The sequence below is a fragment of the Orcinus orca genome, chromosome 6 (genome assembly GCF_937001465.1).
Source record: "Orcinus orca chromosome 6, mOrcOrc1.1, whole genome shotgun sequence".
In the NCBI taxonomy this organism is placed as follows: Eukaryota; Metazoa; Chordata; class Mammalia; order Artiodactyla; family Delphinidae; genus Orcinus; species Orcinus orca.
In genome coordinates, this window is record NC_064564.1 from 52,337,020 (window position 1) to 52,360,357 (window position 23,338).

The 23,338-nt window shown below is 40.5% G+C and overlaps 1 protein-coding gene across 4 annotated transcripts in view; it reads left to right on the forward strand.

Annotated features, from left to right (window-relative positions):
* SLC24A2 (solute carrier family 24 member 2) overlaps window positions 1–23,338 on the forward strand; it is a 245,728-nt gene that overhangs the window by 127,961 nt on the left and 94,429 nt on the right. For 2 of the 4 annotated variants that reach the window (XM_033439717.2, XM_033439718.2), the window contains exons 3-4: window positions 15,611–15,649; window positions 17,826–17,934. In XM_033439717.2, coding sequence (XP_033295608.1) covers window positions 15,611–15,649; window positions 17,826–17,934 — 148 coding nt within the window. The remainder of the gene's footprint in view (window positions 1–15,610; window positions 15,650–17,825; window positions 17,935–23,338) is intronic. The other 2 variants (XM_049711051.1, XM_049711052.1) reach the window with 1 other exon arrangement.

A 23,338-nucleotide genomic window follows, 5' to 3' on the forward strand; every position in this document is an offset into this window, starting at 1 on the left:
AAGAATAAAATACCTGGGAATAAACTACCTAAGGAGACAAAAGACCTGTATGCAGAAAACTAGAAGACACTGATGAAAGAAATTAAAGATGATACAAACAGGTGGAGAGATATACCATGTTCTTGGATTGGAAGAATCAGCATTGTGAAAATGACTATACTACCCAAAGCAATCTACAGATTCAATGCAATCCCTATTAAACTACCAATGGCATTTTTCACAGAACTAGAACAAAAAATTTCACAATTTGTATGGAAACACAAAAGATCCCGAATAGCCAAAGCAATCTTGAGAAAGAAAAACGGAGCTGGAGAAAATCAGGCTCCCTGACTTAGACTATACTACAAAGCTACAGTAATCAAGACAGTATGGTAGTGGCACAAAAACAGAAATATAGATCAATGGAACAGGATAGAAATCCCAGAGATAAACCCATGCACATATGGTCACCTTATTTTTGATAAAGGAGGCAAGAATCTACAATGGAGAAAAGACAGCCTCTTTGATAAGTGGTGCTGGGAAAACTGGACAGCTACATGTAAAAGAATGAAATTAGAACACTCCCTAACACCATACACAAAAATAAACTCAAAATGGAATAAAGACCTAAATGTAAGGCCAGACACTGTAAAATTCTTAGAGGAAAACATAGGCAGAATACTCTATGACATAAATCACAGCAAGATCCTTTTTGACCCACCTCCTAGAGAAATGGAAATAAAAACAAAAATAAACAAATGGGACCTAGTGAAACAAAAGCTTTTGCACAGAAAAGGAAACCATAAAGAAAACGAAAAGAGAACCCTCAGGAAGGGAGAAAATATTTGCAAATGAAGCAATTGACAAAGGATTAATCTCCAAAATATGCATGCAGCTCATGCAGCTCAATATCAAAAAGACAAACAACCAAATCCAAAAATGGGCAGAAGACCTAAACAGACATTTCTCGAAAGAAGATATACAGATTGCCAACAAACACATGAAAGGATGCTCAACATCACTAATCATTAGAGAAATGCAAATCAGAACTACAATGAGGTATCACCTCCCACTGGTCAGAATGGCCATCATCAAAAAATTCACAAACAATAAATTCTGGAAAGGGTGTGGAAAAAAGGGAACTGTCTTGCACCATTGGTGGGAGTGTAAATTAATACAGCCGCTATGGAGAACAGTATGGAGGTTCTTTAAAAGACTAAAAATAGTACTACCATATGACCCAGCAATCCCAGTACTGGGCATATACCCAGAGAAAACCATAATTCAAAAAGAGTCACGTACCACAATGTTCATTGCAGCACTATTTACAATAGCCAGGACATGGAAGCAACCTAAGTGTCTATCGACAGATGAACGGATAAAGAAGATGTGCCACATATATACAATGGAATATTACTCGCCATAAAAAGAAACGAAATTGAGTTATTTGTAGTGAGGTGGATGGACCTAGAGTCTGTCATACAGAGTGAAGTCAGAAAGAGAAAAACAAATACCATATGCTAACACATATATATGGAATCTAAAAAAAAAGTGGTTCTGAAGAACCTAGGGGCGGGACAGGAATAAAGTTGCAGGACAGGAATAAAGGGGCAGGACAGGAATGAGGACACGGGGAGGGAGAAGGGTAAGCTGGGACGAAGTGAGAGTGGCATGGACTTATATATACTACCAAATCTAAAATAGCTAGCTAGTGGGAAGCAGCTGCATAGCACAGGGAGATCAGCTTGGTGCTTTGTGACCACCCAGAGGGGTGGGATAGGGAGGGTGGGAGGGAGACACAAGAGGGAGGGAATATGGGGATATATGTATACGTGTAGCTGATTCACTTTGTTATACAGCAGAAACTAACACACCATCATAAAGCAATTATACTCCAATAAAGATGTTTTAAAAAAAAGAAAGCAAAGAAATTTTTAAAAAGTAAATAAATAAATTTTTAAAAATTAAATAAAATAGATAACTAATAAGGACCTACTGTATAGCACAGGGAACTCTAGTCAATACTCTGTAATGACCTATATGGGAAAAGAATCTAAAAATATCTAAAAATATCCCTATATGGGATATATTTATATGTAGAACTGATTCACTTTGCTGTACAGCAGAAACTAACACAACATTGTAAATCAACTATACTCCAATAAAAAAAATTTTTAATATTAAATGGGATAATGCATCTAAATCAATTCATTCAAAAGCTAAGTGCTATTGATTTGTCTCTCACCTGCATTTTTCAATAGACGCCAACACAAAACAAAGCAGAGTAAGCGAACGACCCCACAGAACCAGGGGATTTCACTTTTTTATTTTTCTTTATCATTTGTGTGTTCCACGTCTATCCTCCCACACTAAATATTTGTGATGGGAAATGGCATTCAAAGACACGGGGTCTGACGCCGGCCTCTGCTCACTGGGTAACTAGTTGTCCTTTTCCCACCCAGTTGCTTCATTCGTTTGAGCTGCACTTCCTTCCAGCTACCAAACGGTTTAAAGGAGATACTCATAGTTCTGCTAATGCCATGAGATAGCCATGTGAGAACACCTAGCACAGTACCAGTGCTTCTTTATGCCCCTGTTTTATTCCCCTTGGCATTTATTCTCATTTCCAAAATGGCCTGGCAGGTAAAAGAGGAGACTCTTTTCCTTTCTCTCACTTGTTTACTTTGGGTTTTTCGGCATCCTTCTGTGTTTCTCCGAGGTGAGCATAATCACAGTAGTAAGCCGCCCTAAAGGCTGCCAAAGCCTGCAGACGGGGGACATCTGCAACAAACACAGTTGCGTGAGATGCGTGCCTGGTCCATGGAGCTGCCCTTTGGCACTCCGCCCAGTCTCTGCCCACTGAATAGAACTGGATCATCTGCAGTGACATTCAGATCTTTTTCCTGAAGAGTCTGAACTAATTGAGAACTTGTCGATGTGTGTAACATGCTTTGTGCTGCCTTCTGCTCTAGCTCCCCTCTGCCAGAACACACTTCAGTGGCATCGAGCTGTCATTGCATAGACTAGATGGGTCCTTCTGGAATTCCTTCTTTCTGTCATTTAGCAATTGATCATTTGTGCCCTTTGTAATAATGTCATCCAACTTCCAAAGGGTGTTTTGAAAGCATTAGATCAGCGATTCTTAACCTTTTTAGGGTCATAGACACTTACGAAAATCTGCGAGAAGCTGTGGATACTCTTCCTCCTGCCCCTGAAAATTCATATGTACACCAAATGTTACACATGATTTCAGAGATTTCACAACTCCCCTCTTAAATCCAGACTATGGACCCCAAATTCCAGCACTAAGTAGTATTTGTATTTATAAATATTTGTATGGACAGTATTGTCCACCAATAAGCTAATAGCAAACATAGTCAGGAAATGAATATTTGTGTCTAGAGCAATTTTTTTAATGAACCAAATGATTTTTCTTGATCTGCTCTCATGGGTTGGTGGGATAAGTAAGGAAAGGAGGAGGTCTTCACAAGTAAAACAGGTACTTTGTTTTACATACACTTAATAACTAGCCTTGAGGACAAAATTATAAATATAAAAATAATTGACCATGTTTAAAAAAAAAACACCATTAGGAGGTGTTAGCCAGTTAAGGCAACATGCCACTTATTACATACAGACAAAATGCACATGCATTCAGTATAATGATTATGCAGGAGAATGACCATGTCCTTGGAAGATAACATGTGAAATGTTTAGCATGACATCTGCCACTTACTTTAAAATGATTCAGAAAAAAATTATCAATATATACATATATTGATAAGGCAAATATAGAAAATGCTAACAATTACTGAATCTAAGTGGTAGGAGTATGGTGATTCATTGTACTACTCTTCAGGCTTTTCCTGTGTTCGAAATTTTTCCTTATAGAACCTTAGAGGATAAACACACATTATTTTAAGAGAAATGTCAACACAAGCACAATCTTTCACTTTTGGACAGGATTTTCTTCAATCAGTGAGCATCATTTTCCCACAGGAACATAATTTCACTATATTAGAATCCTGTTGTAAGATGTCCAGCATTCCTATAGCTGAGTAAATAATATACTTTCAGTGATGATATTATACAACATTATATGATTATTATCGTCATTTAAGATGCTCTCTGGGCAGTAAGCTTGTGCCCTGGGACCTGCTGCAAAATGAAGTATCTAGAATTATCTAGAAGTTCTCAATGTCTAAAGCCAAGGCTTCAGAGTCAACAGCAATTAGAAAGAAAGTTTTTTCTATAGGATATTCCTCATGTCGTTTTCCCCTAATTCTGCAACAGATTTTTAATTCCAACACTGAAAATAGTGCTGAGTATTTGGCCAAGAAGATGGTACTGACTGTAATATCGGCACTTCCTGGCTCCATTTGACAGTAATGCAGTTAGGATTCCCAGAGCATATCTTTTTCCATTTCTGTTATTGTGAGGCTACATCTGTTCTCAATGGTACACAATTTCCGTTGTGCTATTGACAGGTAGCAGATAAGATATGCCCTCAGAGACCACAGCCACTATGTGGGACCAGAAATTTTATTTTAAGGCCTGAACTTCCAACATTGTCAGTCCTTTAATACTTCATCAGCAAAAATAGAGCACTGTCCTTACTTAATGGCAGATCTCAATTTCATCTCTGTTTTTCTGGTTTGAACTTTGTCTTTATGCTATTGAAAGGATGCATGACATTGGAAATAATAGTTTATTTTTTAAATCATGTATTTTTTGTTCAAAGCAAGGCTAATGAATAAAACTCTAGATTTTCTTAAATAGCTCTAGGGAGGTTAGATGGCTTCCATTTTCTGAATAAATTTCCTTCTGCAGGAAGGTGAATTCAGAGTGTGTTTCATGTTTACTTGAGGAATGCAGAGAGAGTGATGCCTTGGACCCAGGGAAGTATAGCCATTAAGAGCACATAGTTTCAAGTTAGACTTCCTGCATTTCAACCCCAGTGCCTTCACTTACTACCTGTATGACTGTGAGCAAGTCAGGTAACTTCACTAGACCTTCCACTCCTGATCTTTAAAATGGGTATAATAGCAATTGGACATCCATAGGCAAAAAATGGATCACAACCAAAACTCATATTTTATTCAAAAATTAACTCAAAGACCACTACTCAATACTCTGTAATGGCCTATATGGGAAAAGCAGCTAAAAAATAGTGGATATATGTATATGTATAACTGATTCACTTTGCCATTCACCTAAAATTAACATAACATTGTAAACCAAGTATACTCCAATAAAAAAAATATATCGGGGCTTAAATGTGAAACATAAAACTAAAAACTTCTAGAAAATAATAGAAATAAAATCTTCTGGACCAAGTACTAGGCAAAGAATTTCTAGATGTGCTACCAAACCCAGTGTGTCAAAAGAAAAATTGATAAATTGGACCTCATCAAAATTAAAAACTTTTGCTCTGTGAAAGACAATGTTAAGAAGATGAAAGGACTAATTACAGGTGTGGAGATAATATTTGCAAACCACATATCTGGCAAAGGACTTGTATCTAGAATATATAAAGAACTCTTGAAACATAATATTTTTAAAAAATCCAGTTAGAGGGACTTCCCTGATGGCACAGTGGTTAGGAATCTGCCTGTCAGTACAAGAGACACAGGTTCAAGCCCTGGTCTGGGAAGATCCCACATGCTTCAGAGCAGCTACGCCCATGCACCACAACTACTGAGCCTGCACTCTAGAGCCCATGAGCCACAACTACTGAGCCCGTGTGCCACAACTACTGAAGTCTGCGTCCACAGAGCCCATGCTTCACAACAAAAGAAGCCACTGTAATGAGAAGCCTGCACACCACAACGAAGAGTAACCCCCGCTCGCCGCAACTAGAGAAAGCCTGCGTGCAGCAACGAAGACCCAACGCAGCCAAAAATAAAATATAAATAAATTTATTTTAAAAATCCAATTAGAAAATGGGCAAACGATAGGCACAAACATTTCACTAATGGGGATATACAAACAGCAAATAAGTGGATGAAAAAATGTTCAACATCATAGGCATTAGAGAAATGCACATTAAAACCACAATGAGATATAACTATACCTATTAGGATGGCTAAAATAAAAATTAGCGGCAATACCAAATGCTGCCAAAAATGCAGAAAAACCTGGATCACTCATACATTGCTGGTGGGAATATAAAATAGCACGGCCACTGCCACTCTGGAAAATGATTTTGTTGTTCCTTTTAAAACTATAAATGGTTTTATAACCCAGAAATTGTATTCTTATGCATATATCCTACAGAAATGAAACTTATCCTTATGCAGAAACTTGTACATGCATGCTCGAAGCGTCTTTATTCACCATAGCCCCCAACTGGAAACTATCCAGATGTCCCTCAATGGATGTATGTGGTTGATCCATATCATAGAATACTACTCAACAATAAAAGGAACAAACTGTTGATATCTGCTACAACTTGGATGGCCCTCTAGGAAATTATACTGAGTAGAAAAAGCCAGTCTCAAAAGGATACATACTGCATGATTCCACTTACATAACAATCATGAAATTATTATAGAGGTAGATAACAGATTAGTGAGTACCAGGTGATACGGATGAGGAGAGGGGTGGATGTAGATATAAAGGGGTAGCAGAAAGGAATCTTATGGTAACGGTACAGTTAAGTATCTTGATTACAGTGATGGTTACCTGAAGCTATACATGTGATTAAATTGCATAGAGCAACACAAATGCCATACACACCATACACAATCACAAGTAAGTGCGCATAAAAGTGGCACAGTTCGAGTGAACTCAATAGATTGTACATGCCAACTTCCTGGTTTTGATATTGTACTATAGTTGTGCAAAATGCTGTCTTTAGGGGAGGCTGGGTAAAGTGTACACAGCACCTCCCTGTACTTTTTTTTTTTTACAACTACCTGTGATTCTATAATTATTTCAAAATAAAAAGATTTTCTTTCAATGCTTCCTAATAGAACCTTCCACCTAGAATTATGACAAGGATTAAATGAGCATTTAGCACTGTCTCTAGTGTAGTTAGTACTCAGTAAAAGTCAGCAGGGATTTTATATATTAATGGCCACCTTTGCTACTTAATTGGAAGACTACGTCTTAGAAGAGAGATTTAAACTAGAATATAAATTCCATGAGAGCAAGGATTCGGGCTGTTTTGTTCACTAGACTATTCCCATACCTAGAACAGTGTGAGGCATATAAGGTACTCATTAAATATGTGTTGAAGAATGAACGAAAGAGTGGTTTTGAAGATACCATGAAGGAAGATATTTGGCAAGTAGAGCACAAGGGCATAACTTGGTAATATCCAAGGTAGGACATAGATAAAATAGCTCAAATGGCAATTTGCCTGGACTGCCTATGAGAGCAAAGGGTAGGAAAGATAAGTGATCTGTGTAGATAAATTTGAAGCTTCATGTGATTCTTGTTACTGTAGATTGCATCAGCCTTAGGGGGAAAGTGCAATGGTAACTGTCTTCGTGTCAGGCCCCAGTGGTGGGATTCGTAGTCTTTATTGTGTACCGTACTTTTCTAGGGTGCCCAGGTATGTAATGGTCAGTGTCCAATGGAACTGTTCCTTACTCCCATGCTCTCCACTTCACTACATGGTGGTCCTGTTCCATTCAGTGCTTCCACCACACTCGCCTCTGCCACTACTATTGCAGGTCCCATTCAACCACCAAAAAGAAGACTGGCTCTCTGAGTTTAAAGGACCCATGCAATAGTGCTTGGGCACAGGGTCTAGGGATTAAGCCAGAGAATCAGTACCACTCTGTATTAGTCCAAAGAGTTTCTGCTGACCGTGACCTAAGCCCAGCACTGGGTCTAGGTCCCTCAACTCTTTTCTGTCTCAGAGTGAGTTTCCTGCCTATTTCAGCATCCTCCTTCCTTGCAAAGCACGAATCCCACAACTTTCGAGCTGTCAATCAAGAGATCCGTGTTTGCTGAGCATCCGCGGGATGCTGGCACACGGGTAGGCAAAATATAAAATACAAAGGTGTGTAATGTGTAAGACACCCATGTTCAAGAAGGTTACGGTTCCAACCAAGCAAGCAAAATGGCAAACAAGCAATGGGGAATAACTGTGAAATGATGATTCTAACTACAGTCAGAGTTCAAAGAAGGGAGCTTTTATATTATGACATTTCTACAAGTATGAGGAAAGAGTAGCCTGGTCGGTGCACACATCTCAGATACATGGGAGGAGAACGGTTCAAGAAGCAGTGGGTCATTAGCAGTGTCAGATGCTTAGAGGAAAGTGACACGGTTCGGTGTTGGACTAGAAAGAAGCCACGTGCCTCCAACCTCATTATATATGAGTGTGTGGGCTTGATTTCACTTATTTATTATGAAATGTGTATTTGTTGAGCATCTAGCACTACTGTGCTGTGGAATAATATAAAATGAAAAAAGCACTGTCTCTGCCCTCAGAAGGATGCTCAGTAGTGGGAAAGAGAGAGATGAAACAAATAATACAAAAGAATGAACTAGGGAGAAAATGGAGGGACACACAGAGCCTGAGTAGAATATGAAAGTAGCCAAGCTGTGTTCGAAATGAACCCACGACATGGGTGATCTTAGTTTCCTCCTGGCCTCTCTTAGGAACAGGAGAGCAGATCAAGGAAGGGGACCAATTCTCAATATGACTGCATTTTCAGTGGAAAATGTTATATATTTGTTATTTGTGCCCTCTGTTGTTTTCCCAAAGTTTAATTGCACTTTTATTTTTTTCTACTGAAGTATAGTTGATTTACAATATTGTATTAATTTCTGCTGTACAGCAAAGTGATTCAGTTATACACATGTGTACAACATTCTTTTTCATATTCTTTTCTCACCTATTGCTGAGCTATAAACTCATTAATACAGGTCAATTTGATGTATGGATAAACTAGTTTGAAGTGTTACTTGAACCTACGCCATTGTGAAGGTTGTAAAAGTGCCTCTGTGACCTTCAAGACATTCAGAAGAAAATTTATGACAATTGTAGACAAGTCTAAATAATAATGCTGGAAGAGGCAAAAGATCAAAAAATAACCTCTATACTTTCTGTATTCCCAGGCACCAACTTTGCACCAAATGAACACAAAATCTGTCGTTCTGTATTAACAGCAATCACCTGGCAACGGTTTTCTGGCTTCCATTGGAAGTCAGAGCTCATAAATAGTTCTTAATATAAAATAGTAAACTAGTTTTACTGTATTTGCAGTTCTAGTGACTCCTTCCCACAGGCCACTGCAAGGAAAATTCCAGTTTCTTGTTTCCCCAATACTTAGGCTCTGGAGCCCAGCTGTCTGAGCTCCTATTCCAGCTCTGCCTCTTACTGGCTACATGGACATGGACAAATTGTCCAACATCCATTAGCCTCGGGGTCCTCATGTATTAGAGGGGGCAGGACTGGTTATAATACCTGTTATTGTGAGGATACAATGAGATATTATACATGAAGCTCTTGCCACGCACTGAGCTTTCAATAAATATTATCCATTATTACTGGAATCTGCTTTATTTGTGGCAAATTATTCTGTGGTATGACCAGCGCCAGCATTTGTCGGACTTTTAAGTTCACATCATCTTAGACACTCTTCCTTGGAAGTCAGGTAATCCAGACTTAACATGTGAGAGCACTGGGGTACTTTACCAATCAAAGGAAATTTGTGTGACTAATGCCAGAACACCACTAACAGATTGTGTTTGATTGGCATATCAAAATGGCTCATTAGCAATTGTGAGAATTGCTCAAATGACACAACAAAGTATATTGGCAACATCTGGATTCCTAAGGGGGAGGCGAGAGATGGCAGTGGTGATCGGGTTGTTAATTCCTAAATTAAGTGTATTAACAAAGGTGCTCCGTATCCCGAGTACAGAAACAGCCTGAGGCACTTCCTGCTTCTCTCTCTCCATTTACAGAATGGGGATTAATGTCTTTTATGTACCTACTTAATAAGAAGGATTCAGTAGGGGCTCTTAGGGGTAGATTTAAATAACCATCATTACTATTAATTCAGCCTCTGGAGCAAGCATCAGAGGAGCTTTGGTTACGGACGCAGGACCGCACAGTCCCCAGTCTGCCTGAGTGGCCTCACTCTCTCCTGCCACCTGGTTGCAGTTTTAGTAGCCACGTCAGGGACCGTAGGAGGCACAAGGTGAATCCTGCTCTCAGGCATCTTACGGCTTCCACTATTTGGGAAGCTGGCTAGGGCAGTTGTGGTACACACCCAGTACAGCTTACCAATTTAGTGAGAAGCATTTAAACTCCTTTTTTGTTTTTATTTTACTCTTTGCAGCTTTATTGAGATGTAATCGACATATAATATATATAACGTCCGTAAGTGTAGGGGTCCTACCTTCTCTGAATCTTCCAGCCTCCAGAGCTTCCTGATCAAAACCAGGCCCACTAAAGTATATGAGATGCGAAACGCTAGCCTCGCCTTGCCAATCCTGTATCCTTCAGACAATGCTGATTCATGGGACAGGGACGGAGTCAGGAGCCAAGCCAAGGAAATATAATCTGTTGTGACATCTCCTCTCCCCTGGGCTGCCAACCTTGGGCATGCTCAATTAACCGTACTCTAGTGTCCTACACAAATCACCTCTCACCATCCTAATCAATGGAATTTTCCTGCTTCCCTTAGAAACCACCCTGTTCTCTAAGCCGGTTCACAACGCTGAACCTACTTTTGGCATATAGTTTGTCTTTATTCTCCCCTGTGGCTCTTATTATTAATAGTACTGATAGTAGAGCTAATACATAGCATTTACCATGTACCAAACATGGTCTAAGCACTTTACATGTATAAACTCATTTAATCCTCTCAACAACCCTCTGAAGTAGTTACTATTATTATCCCCATTTGACAGATGAGGAAACTAAAGCATAAAGAGATTAAGTAACTTGTCCAAGGTCACATGGCTAATAAGTGACAAAAAAAAGGAAATGAACTTGCACAGTCTGGGCCTGAATTCCATATTCTTAATAACTGTATGACATCACTTCTCATCCTACGTTATTTCTTCCCTCATACAACTATTTAAAAGGTAAAATGTTGTTCCCAGCTGTCTCTAAGCAATTTCACTTCCATTTCATTTCTTTGAAGGGTATCTATTCTTCTGAAGTTTCTTTCTACTATCCCAAGTATTTTAAGATCATGGGAATTATTCAGATAAATCATCAAAATGCTTTGCTTCCAAAGTTTCTATTACCGTGCTTTTTACTTAATTTCTGTCCTTTCTCTCCATCCCACTGTGTTTCTTTAAACCAGAGTTGCAAGTGGGTATTCTTGCAGCCTGGGCTGCCACCTTCAGCGCTTCATTGATCTTTGAGATTCTTACTTTCCTAAAGGACGGTGATAGTGGCGTAATTACCTGGCAACCAGTAGTAAAAGTAATTTGAATTTAAATCTCTTAGTATTTCTTCCTTTAGGAATTTATTTAATCCTGTTCCCCTTAATATTTTAGGGAGTATGTTAGGGGCACAATAAAGGGAGGCAAAGGGACATGATTTTGCGTCTGATTAAGAAGTGGTTGGGTTTCTTTCATTTTAGATTTCAGATTTGAAGTTTTTGCACCTTTTATCCAGTCTTCCCACAGGCTTTGAGGTTTATTCATCTTTAACCAGAAGGGAGATTTTAAATGTTTTTGCTTATTGAATGTAAATGTATTGAAGGCACAAGGAGGCATCATTTAATACTTCCTTGTTAATTTTTTAAATGAAAATCAATCATTCAAATCATCCCTCACCCAACCTTTCTAAATTCTAAGACATTAAAGTTAATATCAATTAAATAATGGATTAATATTTCTAATTGCCAGCATATATGTTTTGTATCCCATTTATGACAAAACAATTATACTTTTAAGTCTGTTCTTGTAGACTTTATAGTGCTTCTGAGTCCTTTGCACACTGAATTTAGGTGCATTTCACAGGACTTAGTGAAAGGTTATGGTGGTGGAAGTTTATGGTTGTTACTTGACTGTTGTGAAAAATTGCTTGTCTTTCTATATCTGTTGCCAAAGCCACTGGCCAGAAAATCCACCCTTTATTTTACACACTTGTCTTTTGGCACATGAAATCTTCCCAGTAACCCACTTGATAGTGTAATCTGCAGGTAGGTGATTACCAACCAGAGTAAACCGGGGGCTGTGTGTTCATGATGTAGCCATAAACTGTGCAGTATTTGCCTCATGTTTATGTGTGTGAGGTAGCCCTGGGGGCCTGTATGCAGGGTAAGCTCTGTACAAAGTCACATCAAAACTATACTTAGTAGTCAGGGGAATCATTTCTAACCAGTGGCTTTTAAGGGCCAAAGGAAGAGAGGTGGTTTAAGGGTTTGTGAATGATTGATAGCATTAAAAATACTTTGTAAATGAGATGTGTGTTTTATTATCCGGGATGGAGGAATGTGGCACTTTCAAAACACCTATCCAACGGGTAGCAAAATTCCCACATAGAATTGGGTTTCCACCAGGAAGGACAACAGATATTAATGGCATCATCTCAGTTGCTCAATTATTTGCAGTAATTAGTGAGAGGGTCAGTTTAAATTAAAGTATTGAATTACAGGACACTTCATGTTAAGTAAAAGAGGTATTCTTCAAGAATTGCTGTGGAATACTATGGATGTGGCTTAACAGATCTTTCCTATAACTGGCACAGCCTTTGTGAACGGACCACCAGGAATTGGGCTTTGAAATTGGTACAGCCCAAGTGTATGATATTTCGGTGTGTTTAAAATTAAGGAAATTAAAAAAGCAGAATGCGTAATAAATATGCCGAGATTCATCCTCAAAGTCACATCAGTCCTCTTTTGAAGTTGTCTTTTCTGTGACATCCAGTGGGTTAGCATAAACTTGCCAGATGTTCAATGGCCCTGAAAAGAAAATCACCACACAGAGGCCAAAACCCAGATACTTAGTTAAATAATCCAGTTCTTAGAAACACTACGAGCTGTGCATATCTGGATCATTTCTCTGGTCCTTCACTAGTCACTTCCAGTGTAATGAAAGCCCCTTTAAAATTGAATTCCTAACATAATCAGAGGCACATTTCCAGGACTGTGAGTCTGCTTCAAGATGCGATTAGAGGGGGGCTAAGTCAGGTGAGCATCAGGAATCATCAGTAGAGGTGGGCAAAGCCCTGAAAATGAGCAATTATCATCATATGTCACATTCCTCATCTCTTTTGCAACAGGGCTACATAAAAGGAAAGTGCAGGGGTGTTTTAATGGCCTCAGCTGCCATTTGTGTGTGTGCCTAAATTTACATGTTGTAACCTGATGTATATTCATGTCTGCAAATTACACTTGAAAGTAAACTAATGATGCCAACCTCTGCTGACGTTAAGCAGTGGGAAATTTTGTAAAGGATTTAGACCTTTCTCTGCACTGAGTTTTATCTTCGTAGAATCTATGTACAACACACTTTCTCTACGTTTATTGTGTCTTATGAGCCTCGTTGCTTATGAGAGAAAAAGCAAGTCAATGGAATAGAAATTTTTTTCTTCCTTTCAGACCAAAGGACAGGTTGGGATTTTTTTTTTCTTCCTCAAATATTTTTTAAATCTATCTTTTAAATCCAAACTCTCTGCTGGTGATATTTTTGTTCTTAGAAAGACCACACTTTTCTTTCCTCAGTTTCATCCCGTTCCTTCATGTTCTGTGATATTGCTGTGGTATCAATCCCAGCTCATAATTATTTGCCTCCCGTTTAGCCACAAGGTGTAAATTTGCTACCTGAAAAGGCGTGCTCTGACAGTTAATCTCCATGTGTGTCCAAAGGCTGATCTGGCCGCACTGGATAATTTGCCTGGGGGATTGTTCTGTAGAATGGGGGGCCATTTGTTGAGCTGTCTAATGTGGGAGACGAGAAAATGAAAGGACTGCCAGAGAGAAACGGGATCATACGTTGGCTTTCAGAGCAAAAAGGAAATCAAAGGACAATTTCAGGTCCAGTCTAGTTCCCCAAGCATGTTTCTGGAACTAGGGAAGCAGGGATATTTTCTTGTTAGTGTTTTTAGAGAAGTCACCGAGAGAGAGTCCCAAATTAGGAGGTTCTGGCAAATTTAGTCATGCCTGCGGGCTCTACTCAGAAATTATCTCCAGCCTAAACTCTTCCGTTTGTGCCTGAGCCTTACAAGTTCTTCAAGGGTCTGCAAAAGTGTTTGGGACCAGAAGAAAAAATATATGTTGACATTGACTCTAAGATCCAAAAATTATCTACAAGATTGTGAAATGTTTAATTGAATGTTGACAAAATATGTACTATCAACTTCATTAAGTATTAAATTTAGCCTTCTTAAAAATTACATGAAACCAAATCACAGATTCAGTTTTCTCACTTTCCAAGATTTCTAGCATGCCAATCATGAATTAAGTGAATTGCATATAGCCAATAATTTGAAATGCAAAATTATAAGAATCCTTTCCGTGTTTTTTTTTTTTACACAAAAATGTATATCGTAGGTGGGATGTGAGGGCATCTTCACGTTCTTTCTGTGATATGTGTGGTAGGACTAAAAAAAGAGCGCCCAGGGCCCATGAAGATTTTAAAACAGCTCTGCCCTCATCTTCTCTTCTCCGAGTGTGTGATTAGTCCTGAAGACACAGGTTAGCAAAGACGCTAATTGGAGAACCAGTATCTTCTTGCTGTATGCACCCGTAGTTGAGGTGAAGTGACAGAGGCGGTGGTCTGATCACGAGGAAGTTCCCAAGACACCTGCGTACCCTTGGAAAGGTCACAGGACAGTGCCTGGTTCTGTTGAAGAGGGTGTATTCGTATTAAGCGGGGGAAGCAAAGCCGTCCAGTTTGGGACATGTTAGAAGAGCACCAGTGTCCCATGTCTGAGTTGTGTTCTCTCCCAACAGATGACTGGCTCTCACGTGCCCTTGTGTTTTAGTCAACTTTTCTCAGTGTGACAGATATTTCCTTTTTTAGAATGGAAAATGTGAAGTGGTGGGGCAGGAAAGAAGGTGGATTATCTGGATTCCATGTGTGATGACCTTAGTCTTTTCTCCAAAGGCTTAACGTCTTCAGGCTTTTATTTTATTCATCACACTTGGGATGGTGAATGTCAGTTCCCTCCGAAAGATAAGGAATATGACAGGTCCTTGTAATCCCAGCCCCAAATGACGACCACTAATAAGAATAACCACTAATGATTCTTGCAGAACTTTTTTCTTTACATATACTGCAGTATTATTAATTTATTTTCTTTTATAAAATGAGGTAATAAATAAGGCTTTTAAATTTTTTTCACTTAACGATGTATCTTAGATATTCTTCCTTGTCAACACATGTGTACTTAGCTCATTCATTGTAGTGGCCACATGACATTCCACTGGTTGGCTGGACCACAACTGATTTAACTGCCCTCTGTTACGGGACATTTAAGTTGGCCATTCGGCTTTGATCTTTCAAGCGAAAGTACCATATGCCTAAATAAACCATGATATATTAGCTAGAAATAGACACTCTTGACCCCCTGCGTTGGCATAGTCCTTCCCAGGAGCAGAAAGAACCAAATCTTTCCCTATACTGGTGCTTGTGATTAAATGTAAAACCTATATGTGTTTAGTTATTTCTGTGTCTCCTGTTTCTGCCTTTTCCTCTTATGCAGTCATCTGCAGCCAGGGACAAGGATGAACAGGCTCTACCGGTAGGAAGCAGTGGCCTTGCCTGTACCTGTTCATGTGCCTGTGGAGAGTGTGAGGGCAGGGGTGGGCAGAAGGGGCTCTTGTGCTCAACATCCTCTCCCTTGGAATACTTAAAGGGTTTAATCTGCTGGTGTGTGTATGCTCTGTTCTATAATTAGTGTCAACTGAATTCTTACATTCAATGACAGATTATTTCTGGGACTGGGTTTCAAAAAGTTTGAGTTCTTTCTTTCACTTGGCATGGAAAAGTTGAAAGAGTGAGATATTTCCAAATTACATTCCAAGGGATGTTGAGCAGATATTTGGGGACAGCGAGGGATCTAATGCTTGGTATCTGTTTGTGTACCTGCATGCACCTGTTTTTTTGGTTGGAAGTTTCTTTTGGTTCCATGAAAAGAAATGCTGCATGAGATCTTTATATTCAATATATACATAATGCCCCGAAGACTGCTTTAAGTTCTGTAGACAGAATCCTAGGCTAATGAAGATTTCCACAAGAGAGTTCTTTCGGTTTCCCAAAATAAGGACCATAGTAACAGTGATTATGACAAATTATTAACAACAAACACATTTTCTAGTTCCTGTCCAATTAACATGTCACATTTTGTATTGTGCAGCTTGGCAAGGAAATGACCATCAGTTTTTGTGTTCGGCCATCAAACAGTGATTACATTTCAACTCTATTCAAATCTTTTAACCTTGCCTCTAAAATTTTTTGAGCCTTAATCTTCTGAATCAAATAACACAATGCATTAAAAAATGTTCCAGATTTTTGAGGCTGAAAGGACTAATAATGAAGATATATATGACCCCATTCTTCCTCCTGTGATGCTCAGAGCAGAGACTTCTGACATGCATTGAGAGCCCATAGGATATGCCTGATCCAGTACTGGGCTATGGGTGCAAACCCAGTCTCTTCCTTTGTGAATCATGATCTGGTTCACCAATGAGACACCAGTAATCCCCTCTGATTCTTCTCCAAACCCTGTAGAGTTGGAAATATTATTTCTAATAGAATATCAATTATAATAAAATCACACTAAAAAATTCAGATTTCTCCATGTATCTCACACTGACATTTTACCCATACTTCAAGCTTACTCTGGGTTTCATGTTTGTCTCCAAACATGTGGCTCAGTTTTAATAAGTATTCTGTAAAACAAGGGACGAATGAGCAATAGTTTGGAAACACTGTCCAAGTTAATCAGATTTCTTTAGTGTTAGACTTAGTGGTCTAATGTGTATCTTAAAACTCTAAAGGTGAGTTGGTCTAGGATGTAGCAATGTCCAAATATATTTGGTCATGGAGTCTCTTGTGGGACTTTTCTTGGGAAACCCCCTTGTGGATCTGGAGTGTGATGGAATATTTTGCAAAACCCTGTAATGTAAAGGACTCTTTGGCGCCAGGAAGGTTCTCTGTGGATTCATAATAGGGGATTCTCTCTCTTCAAATCTCATTTAACATAGACTGTAAGGCTTCATGGATGAGAGCTGTGGTTCCCATCGTGGAGATGAGGTACCCCGGAATGTGTGCAGGATGTCCCTTTGCGGAGCAAGGGGGAAATATTAGCACCTCTATTGTTTGCTTTCTTTGTTACTCTTCATTATTTCTACTTTTCAAATGTTTTATGATATATGTGCCCATATTTTAGTATGTGTCTGGATATAGATAGAGATACATATGGATATAGATACAGATATAGTTAGATGCATATATACACACTCAAAAATTTGACTGATAGGAGGCACAATACAGACATCTTAGAGACCACCCACTGGTTCAGAGAACAGATTTTGAGTGAAGCAGACCTGCAACCCATTCCTCTAGCCTCCATTTTTTATCTGTGTGACCCGAACACCTCATTTCGCTTCTCTGAGACTAAATTTCCTCATCTGTCTAAAGGGAACAATAATGGTATCTAGTTCATAGGGTTCAGTCAGAGAATGGAGGTGAAGGCTATGGCATGTTGACTAGCATATAATAAGTTCTCAACAGATGATAGCAATTAATCCCTTTAGTAGGAAAGGATGTGAGAATGCCGTTCCTTCAGGAGACTTTGAAGGAATGTGCGCGGAAAATCTTTGGTTCCGTTGTGTGTGAGCCTCTGACAGACTAGGTGAGGGCTTGCCTTGCATTTCTGAGCACTAACGGCCTCTTTGTCTGGTCCCTCTGCTCAGGCGAAGCCGCGTCTGCAGCGGGGTGGAAGCTCCGCCTCCCTCCACAACAGTCTCATGAGGAACAGCATCTTCCAGCTCATGATACACACCCTCGACCCGCTCGCTGAAGGTAAACATCAGGCTTTCGCTTGGGGGGGGGGGGGACACGATGTGCAAAGTCCTCTTTTCATAAAATACGTTCACGCTTCCGTCACAAACCGGCTGATGTCCGCGTGTTAACCTCTGCCAGAGGCAGCCCTGGCCCTTCTGCGTGCTTATCTGCAACCGCCCAGCTCACGATCAGAGATTTTTCACCACGAGCAGGAGTGGCGGTTCGTTCGCTGATTCTGTCTTTTGATGCCTCCAGCATAAATACAGTGCGCTTCGAGGCGGAGAAGACAAGATCGGTTTCCCTCCCTTCCAGCTAGAGTAACAGTTCTCTTTCGTCATCCTCCTAAGTTTCAAAATGAAGTTATAGGTGAAGAAAAATTGATAAATTGTACATCTTAAAAAAAGAAAAGGGCTTCCCTGGTGGCACAGTGGTTGAGGGTCCGCCTGCCGATGCAGGGGACACGGGTTCGTGCCCCGGTCCGGGAAGATCCCACGTGCCGCGGAGCGGCTGGGCCCGTGAGCCATGGCCGCCGAGCCTGCGCGTCCAGAGCCTGTGCTCCGCAACGGGAGGGGCCACAGCTGTGAGAGGCCCGCGTACCGCAAAAAAAAAAAAAAAAGAAAGAAAGAAAAAGAGGAGACAAGAACTCCATGACTTAGGAGGGCTGTGATTAGTTTGGGGAATGATGTTCACTGCAGAGCACTGATGTTGTATCTATTCTTTGGCAATTGGAAGATGGGAGGTGAGCTTCTAAGCACCCAAAGAGCGCTCTCTAAGATAACTGCTTAGGATAGACTGAAGAGGCCTGGTTCACCTCCTAGGGACATTATATAAACCATCACCAAGAATTCAGTATTGTGTTCTTCCAGTTTTACTCATTCACAAGGAAGCCAGGTACATCTTGTTTCTTGAATTGCATAGGTATCCTAAAAAGTTAATTTTTCAAGGAAGCAGATATCTGATGCATCAGATAAATATCAGAGTTAGGCTACTAGCAAAGGGTTCAAATATAACAAAGTCTTCTGTTCTCCCTTCGTCCCTGGACCTTACAGTGAGGCCTGATGTTACATGGAGGCGAATGGCCTGGGAAACGGGTCTCTGCCACTGACAAATTATCCCCACATAAATCAGAGCTCTTAACCAATATAAAGCTTGGCTAAATAATTTCAAGGGTTCAGGCCATCAGGAGATTCAGGTGCGGTCAGGAAAACTCTGGGACCTCAAGAGCGGCTCCCCAGGTCCTGTCTCCCCTCGTTGGACACGCACCTCCACCCAGAATAATAAGCGAGGATCACGGGCTCACCTCTCACTGTGGAGCATTTCAGTTATAACACATTTCCGCCTTATACCCCAGAGAGTTACGTAGCTGATGTGATATTTTCCAAAGAGCCTTCTTTCATAGATCCTGGGTTCTGTTTACTCAGGTAACCGTTTGCCGGGAACATCCTAAAAAGCATTACTCTCTTTACCAGAGGTCCACATGACAAGGAAATTAGCCCCGGCCACTAGCCTTCTTTTCCTCCCCACCAGGGTCACCCCCACAAAAATGATCTCAGGGAGTGAGGGGATCGCAGGCCAACCTCCGCCCAGCCACGAAGCATTTGTGTGACTTTGGGCAACTTAGAGCCTCTCTGGTACTTAGTTCTTTCACCTACAGTAATAGTTGCCTTTGTCTGGTACTTTATAATCGACAAAGTATTTTCACACCTGTGAATCTTTGCTTTATAGTAACACTTCATAGCTAACATTATTATGCTAATTTCATAAAATAGGGTACCACCAAAATAGATCTCAAATGTACCTCCTTCTCTCTCTTCCAGCTGTTTATTCCAAGCCATCTTCATCACTTCCTAGCTGGTCTTCCACTTCCTCCGTTGCCTCTTGGCATATTTTCCACACAGCAGCCCAAGTAATCTTCTTAAAAAGTAAATCAAATTATGTCACTCCTGTTAACCTACAGTGGCTTCTCGTGGCTCTTAGGAAAATTGCGAAATACTTGCCGTGGTCTGCATGATCTCTTTCTCCAAACTCACGTTGACTCACTTTGCTTTAGCCAGACAGAGGCCTTCTGTCATAAAACAGATACTTCTTTCCTGCCTCAGGGTCTTTGCATAGGCTGTTCCCCCCCAAACCCAGAATACTTTTCTTTCTCCCATTTTCTTCCACTTTTCCCAGCTTTATTCCTGCCCCTTCTTCAGTGCTCTGTGTAAATGACACCTCCTGACCATGCAGTATAAATCAGGGCCCCAATCATCCTCTCTCAATGCACCCTTTAATTTTTCCTTTCTGCCCACATTACAATTTGTGTGGTTATTTGTTCACTGCCTGTCTCCCCCAGGACATGGTAAATTTCTAGAGAGCAGGAATTCTGTTTATTTACTAGTTGTCCCCAAGATCTAGCAGTCTACCTGGCACATGGTAGCTGCTAAGCCTTAGAAGAATTAAGCAACTTGGCCAAAGTCATGCTTTGGCTCTGTTAGTCACACAATTTCAAAGCCCTCTAAAGCCCCATGGGCTTAAGATTGTATTTTGGTTATTTTGAGCCACCATCTTCTCCACTCATCAGCCAAAACAGTCAGGTGAGAGAAGAAATGAACTATCTTATCTGCCCCAACTTGATTTTGAGCAGGCAGGCAACTGGGTATATTTATTTCTGGCAAGGCACGTTATGTAGTAATTGAGGACAGACTCCAGAGCCAGACTCTCTGGATTCAAATTCCAGCTCTGCATTTATTAGCTGTGTGACCTTGGATAAGTTACTTAACCTCTCTGTACCTCAGTTTCCTCATCTGTAAAAATCAGGATGATATATAATGATGTCTACATCATAAGGTTGTTATAAGGACTAAAGGAGTGAATATACATTAAGCATTGAACACACTGCCTAGCAGATCGTAAGCACCATATACAGGTTTGAATTACTCTGTTCCATTATTTTGAAAAATAATGCAGCATATGAATGTTTTAATTTAAAACATTCAAAAGGTTATGCGGAAAAAAAGTCTTCCTCCTCCAACAACCTCCCAATTTTCTCCAGTCCCCCAATTCTCCCAGAGGAAACCACATCTACCAATTTCTTGGGGCTCATTCCAGAGATGATCTATGCATATACAAATCTGTGTGTGTGTGTGTGTGTGTGTGTGTGTGTGTGTGTGTGTGTGTGTGTCATTGACCATAGGTCTCAACAATCTAAATTTCTGTGGTTTTTGTTTGAGGGAGTTCAATTTCTGGTAGGGCTTGTTTTTGTTTTTCTGTTTGGTGGGGAGGTTATACTTTGTGAGATAAGAGAGAGTGAATCTGAGTTGTCTCGGAGTTGGGCCATCAGTGATTTTCCGAAACACTTGGCCCTCGTAGGGCTGTGCTGCTATTAAAATGTTTGTTCCTGCTGTACCAAGATGTGCCTTCCAAATCTGGACGTCTGCTTTCAAGGTGAAACCTCTCCCCGAAAGACGTGGAGTGCTCTAGTGGTGTGAATCTGGGAGAATGCTGAGAGCCATAATCAGTTCTGGACTTGAGTGATTAGAAAATATAGAAAGTACTTCAATGCTTTAAAATTGCTCCATAGCACGCGGCCAAGAAAGCAGATTGCTCTGGTATTTTTCCCCCAAAAAAATTCACAATCATTTTCCATTCCAAGAACATTCCAAGTTCTCAGAAATAGTCATCTCTCTTTTAGTTTGCATCTAATCACTTGAGTTCACACATCCGCATGCCAAACTGTCACCTTTTAACAATATAGAGCATGCTGGTTACATCACCAAGCTGACCCCATGAACACTGCAGTGGCTTCTCTGTTATACTAATGGTTGTTCCTGGAGTCTGCCTTGCTGAGTCGTGCACTGGCACTACATGGCAGACAGTGTTCATAAAGGGAAGTTTTCAACGTCACCTAGGACAGATGACCTATGGAAAGACAGTCAATGCCCTTCCCCAGGGCACTGATTCCTACACTAGTTGCCACCTTATTATGGGGGCCTAATTGTTTGCTTGTTTGCTTATTGGCCTTGGGCTCTCTTGGCCCCATTGTTTCCCTGTTGCTGGAGGAGGAGGGTGCTGAAATATTTGTTACAGCAGAAAATTAAACTGAACTACTAAAAAAAAAAAAAAAAAAATGCCCTTTTTCTCATCTGTGCCATTCCGGTGTCAATCCAGTGATGGAGCCCTTACTAAAAGCTTTAATTGGTAGTCAGTTGGGCATCTGAGCCCGAGCCAGGAGATCCGGCAGTGTTTGTGTTTGTTATCTATTGATATGTAACAGAGCACCCAAGACTTAGTGGCTTAAAAAACTACAAATAGAACTACCATATGACCCAGCAATCCCACTACTGGGCATATACCCTGAGCAAACCATAATTCAAAAAGAGTCATGTACCAAAATGTTCATTGCAGCTCTATTTACAATAGCCCGGAGATGGAAGCAACCTAAGTGTCCATCATCGGATGAACGGATAAAGAAGATGTGGCACATATATACAATGGAATATTACTCAGCTGTAAAATGAAACGAAATTGAGCTATTTGTAATGAGGTGGATAGACCTAGAGTCTGTCATACAGAGTGAAGTAAGTCAGAAAGAGAAAGACAAATACCGTATGCTAACATATATATGGAATTTAAGAAAAACAAATGTCATGAAGAACCTGGGGGTAAGACAGGAATAAAGATACAGACCTACTAGAGAATGGACTTGAGGATATGGGGAGCAGGAAGGGTAAGCTGTGACAAAGTGAGAGAGAAGCATGGACATATATACACTACCAAATATAAGGTAGATAGCTAGTGGGAAACAGCCGCATAGCACAGGGAGATCAGCTCGGTGCTTTGTGACCACCTGGAGGGGTGGGATAGGGAGGGTGGGAGGGAGGGAGGGAGACGGGAGACGCAAGAGGGAAGAGATATGGGAACGTATGTATATATATAACTGATTCACTTTGTTATAAAGCAGAAACTGACACACCATTGTAAAGCAATTATACTCCAATAAAGATGTAAAAAAACCACCCCCATATTATTCCTGCTCGTGGTTTCATGGATCAGGAATTTGAGTGATTCAGGGATCAGTGGGGTGATTCTTCTGTTCTATGTGGTATCAACAGAGGTCATTTGATGTTATTAAGCTAGAAGACCTGCAGGTTAGAAGGTCCAAAAGGGCCTCGCTCACACGTCTGGCACCTTTGAAGGTACAGCTGGAAGGCCAGGCTCGGCTGGGCCCCCTGACTCTCCAGGTTGTCTCAGGGCCTTTCCACATGCTTGGCATTCTTACATGGTGGCTGAGGACTCCAAGAGCAAGCCTTCCAAGAGGCCCAGGCCGTGGCAGCAAAGCTTCCCATGACCTAGTCTGGGAAGTCCCAGGAAGTCACTTCTACTGTATTCTACTAATCAAGCCATCACAAAGGCCAGCCCAGACTCAAGACGGGGAGGAGGA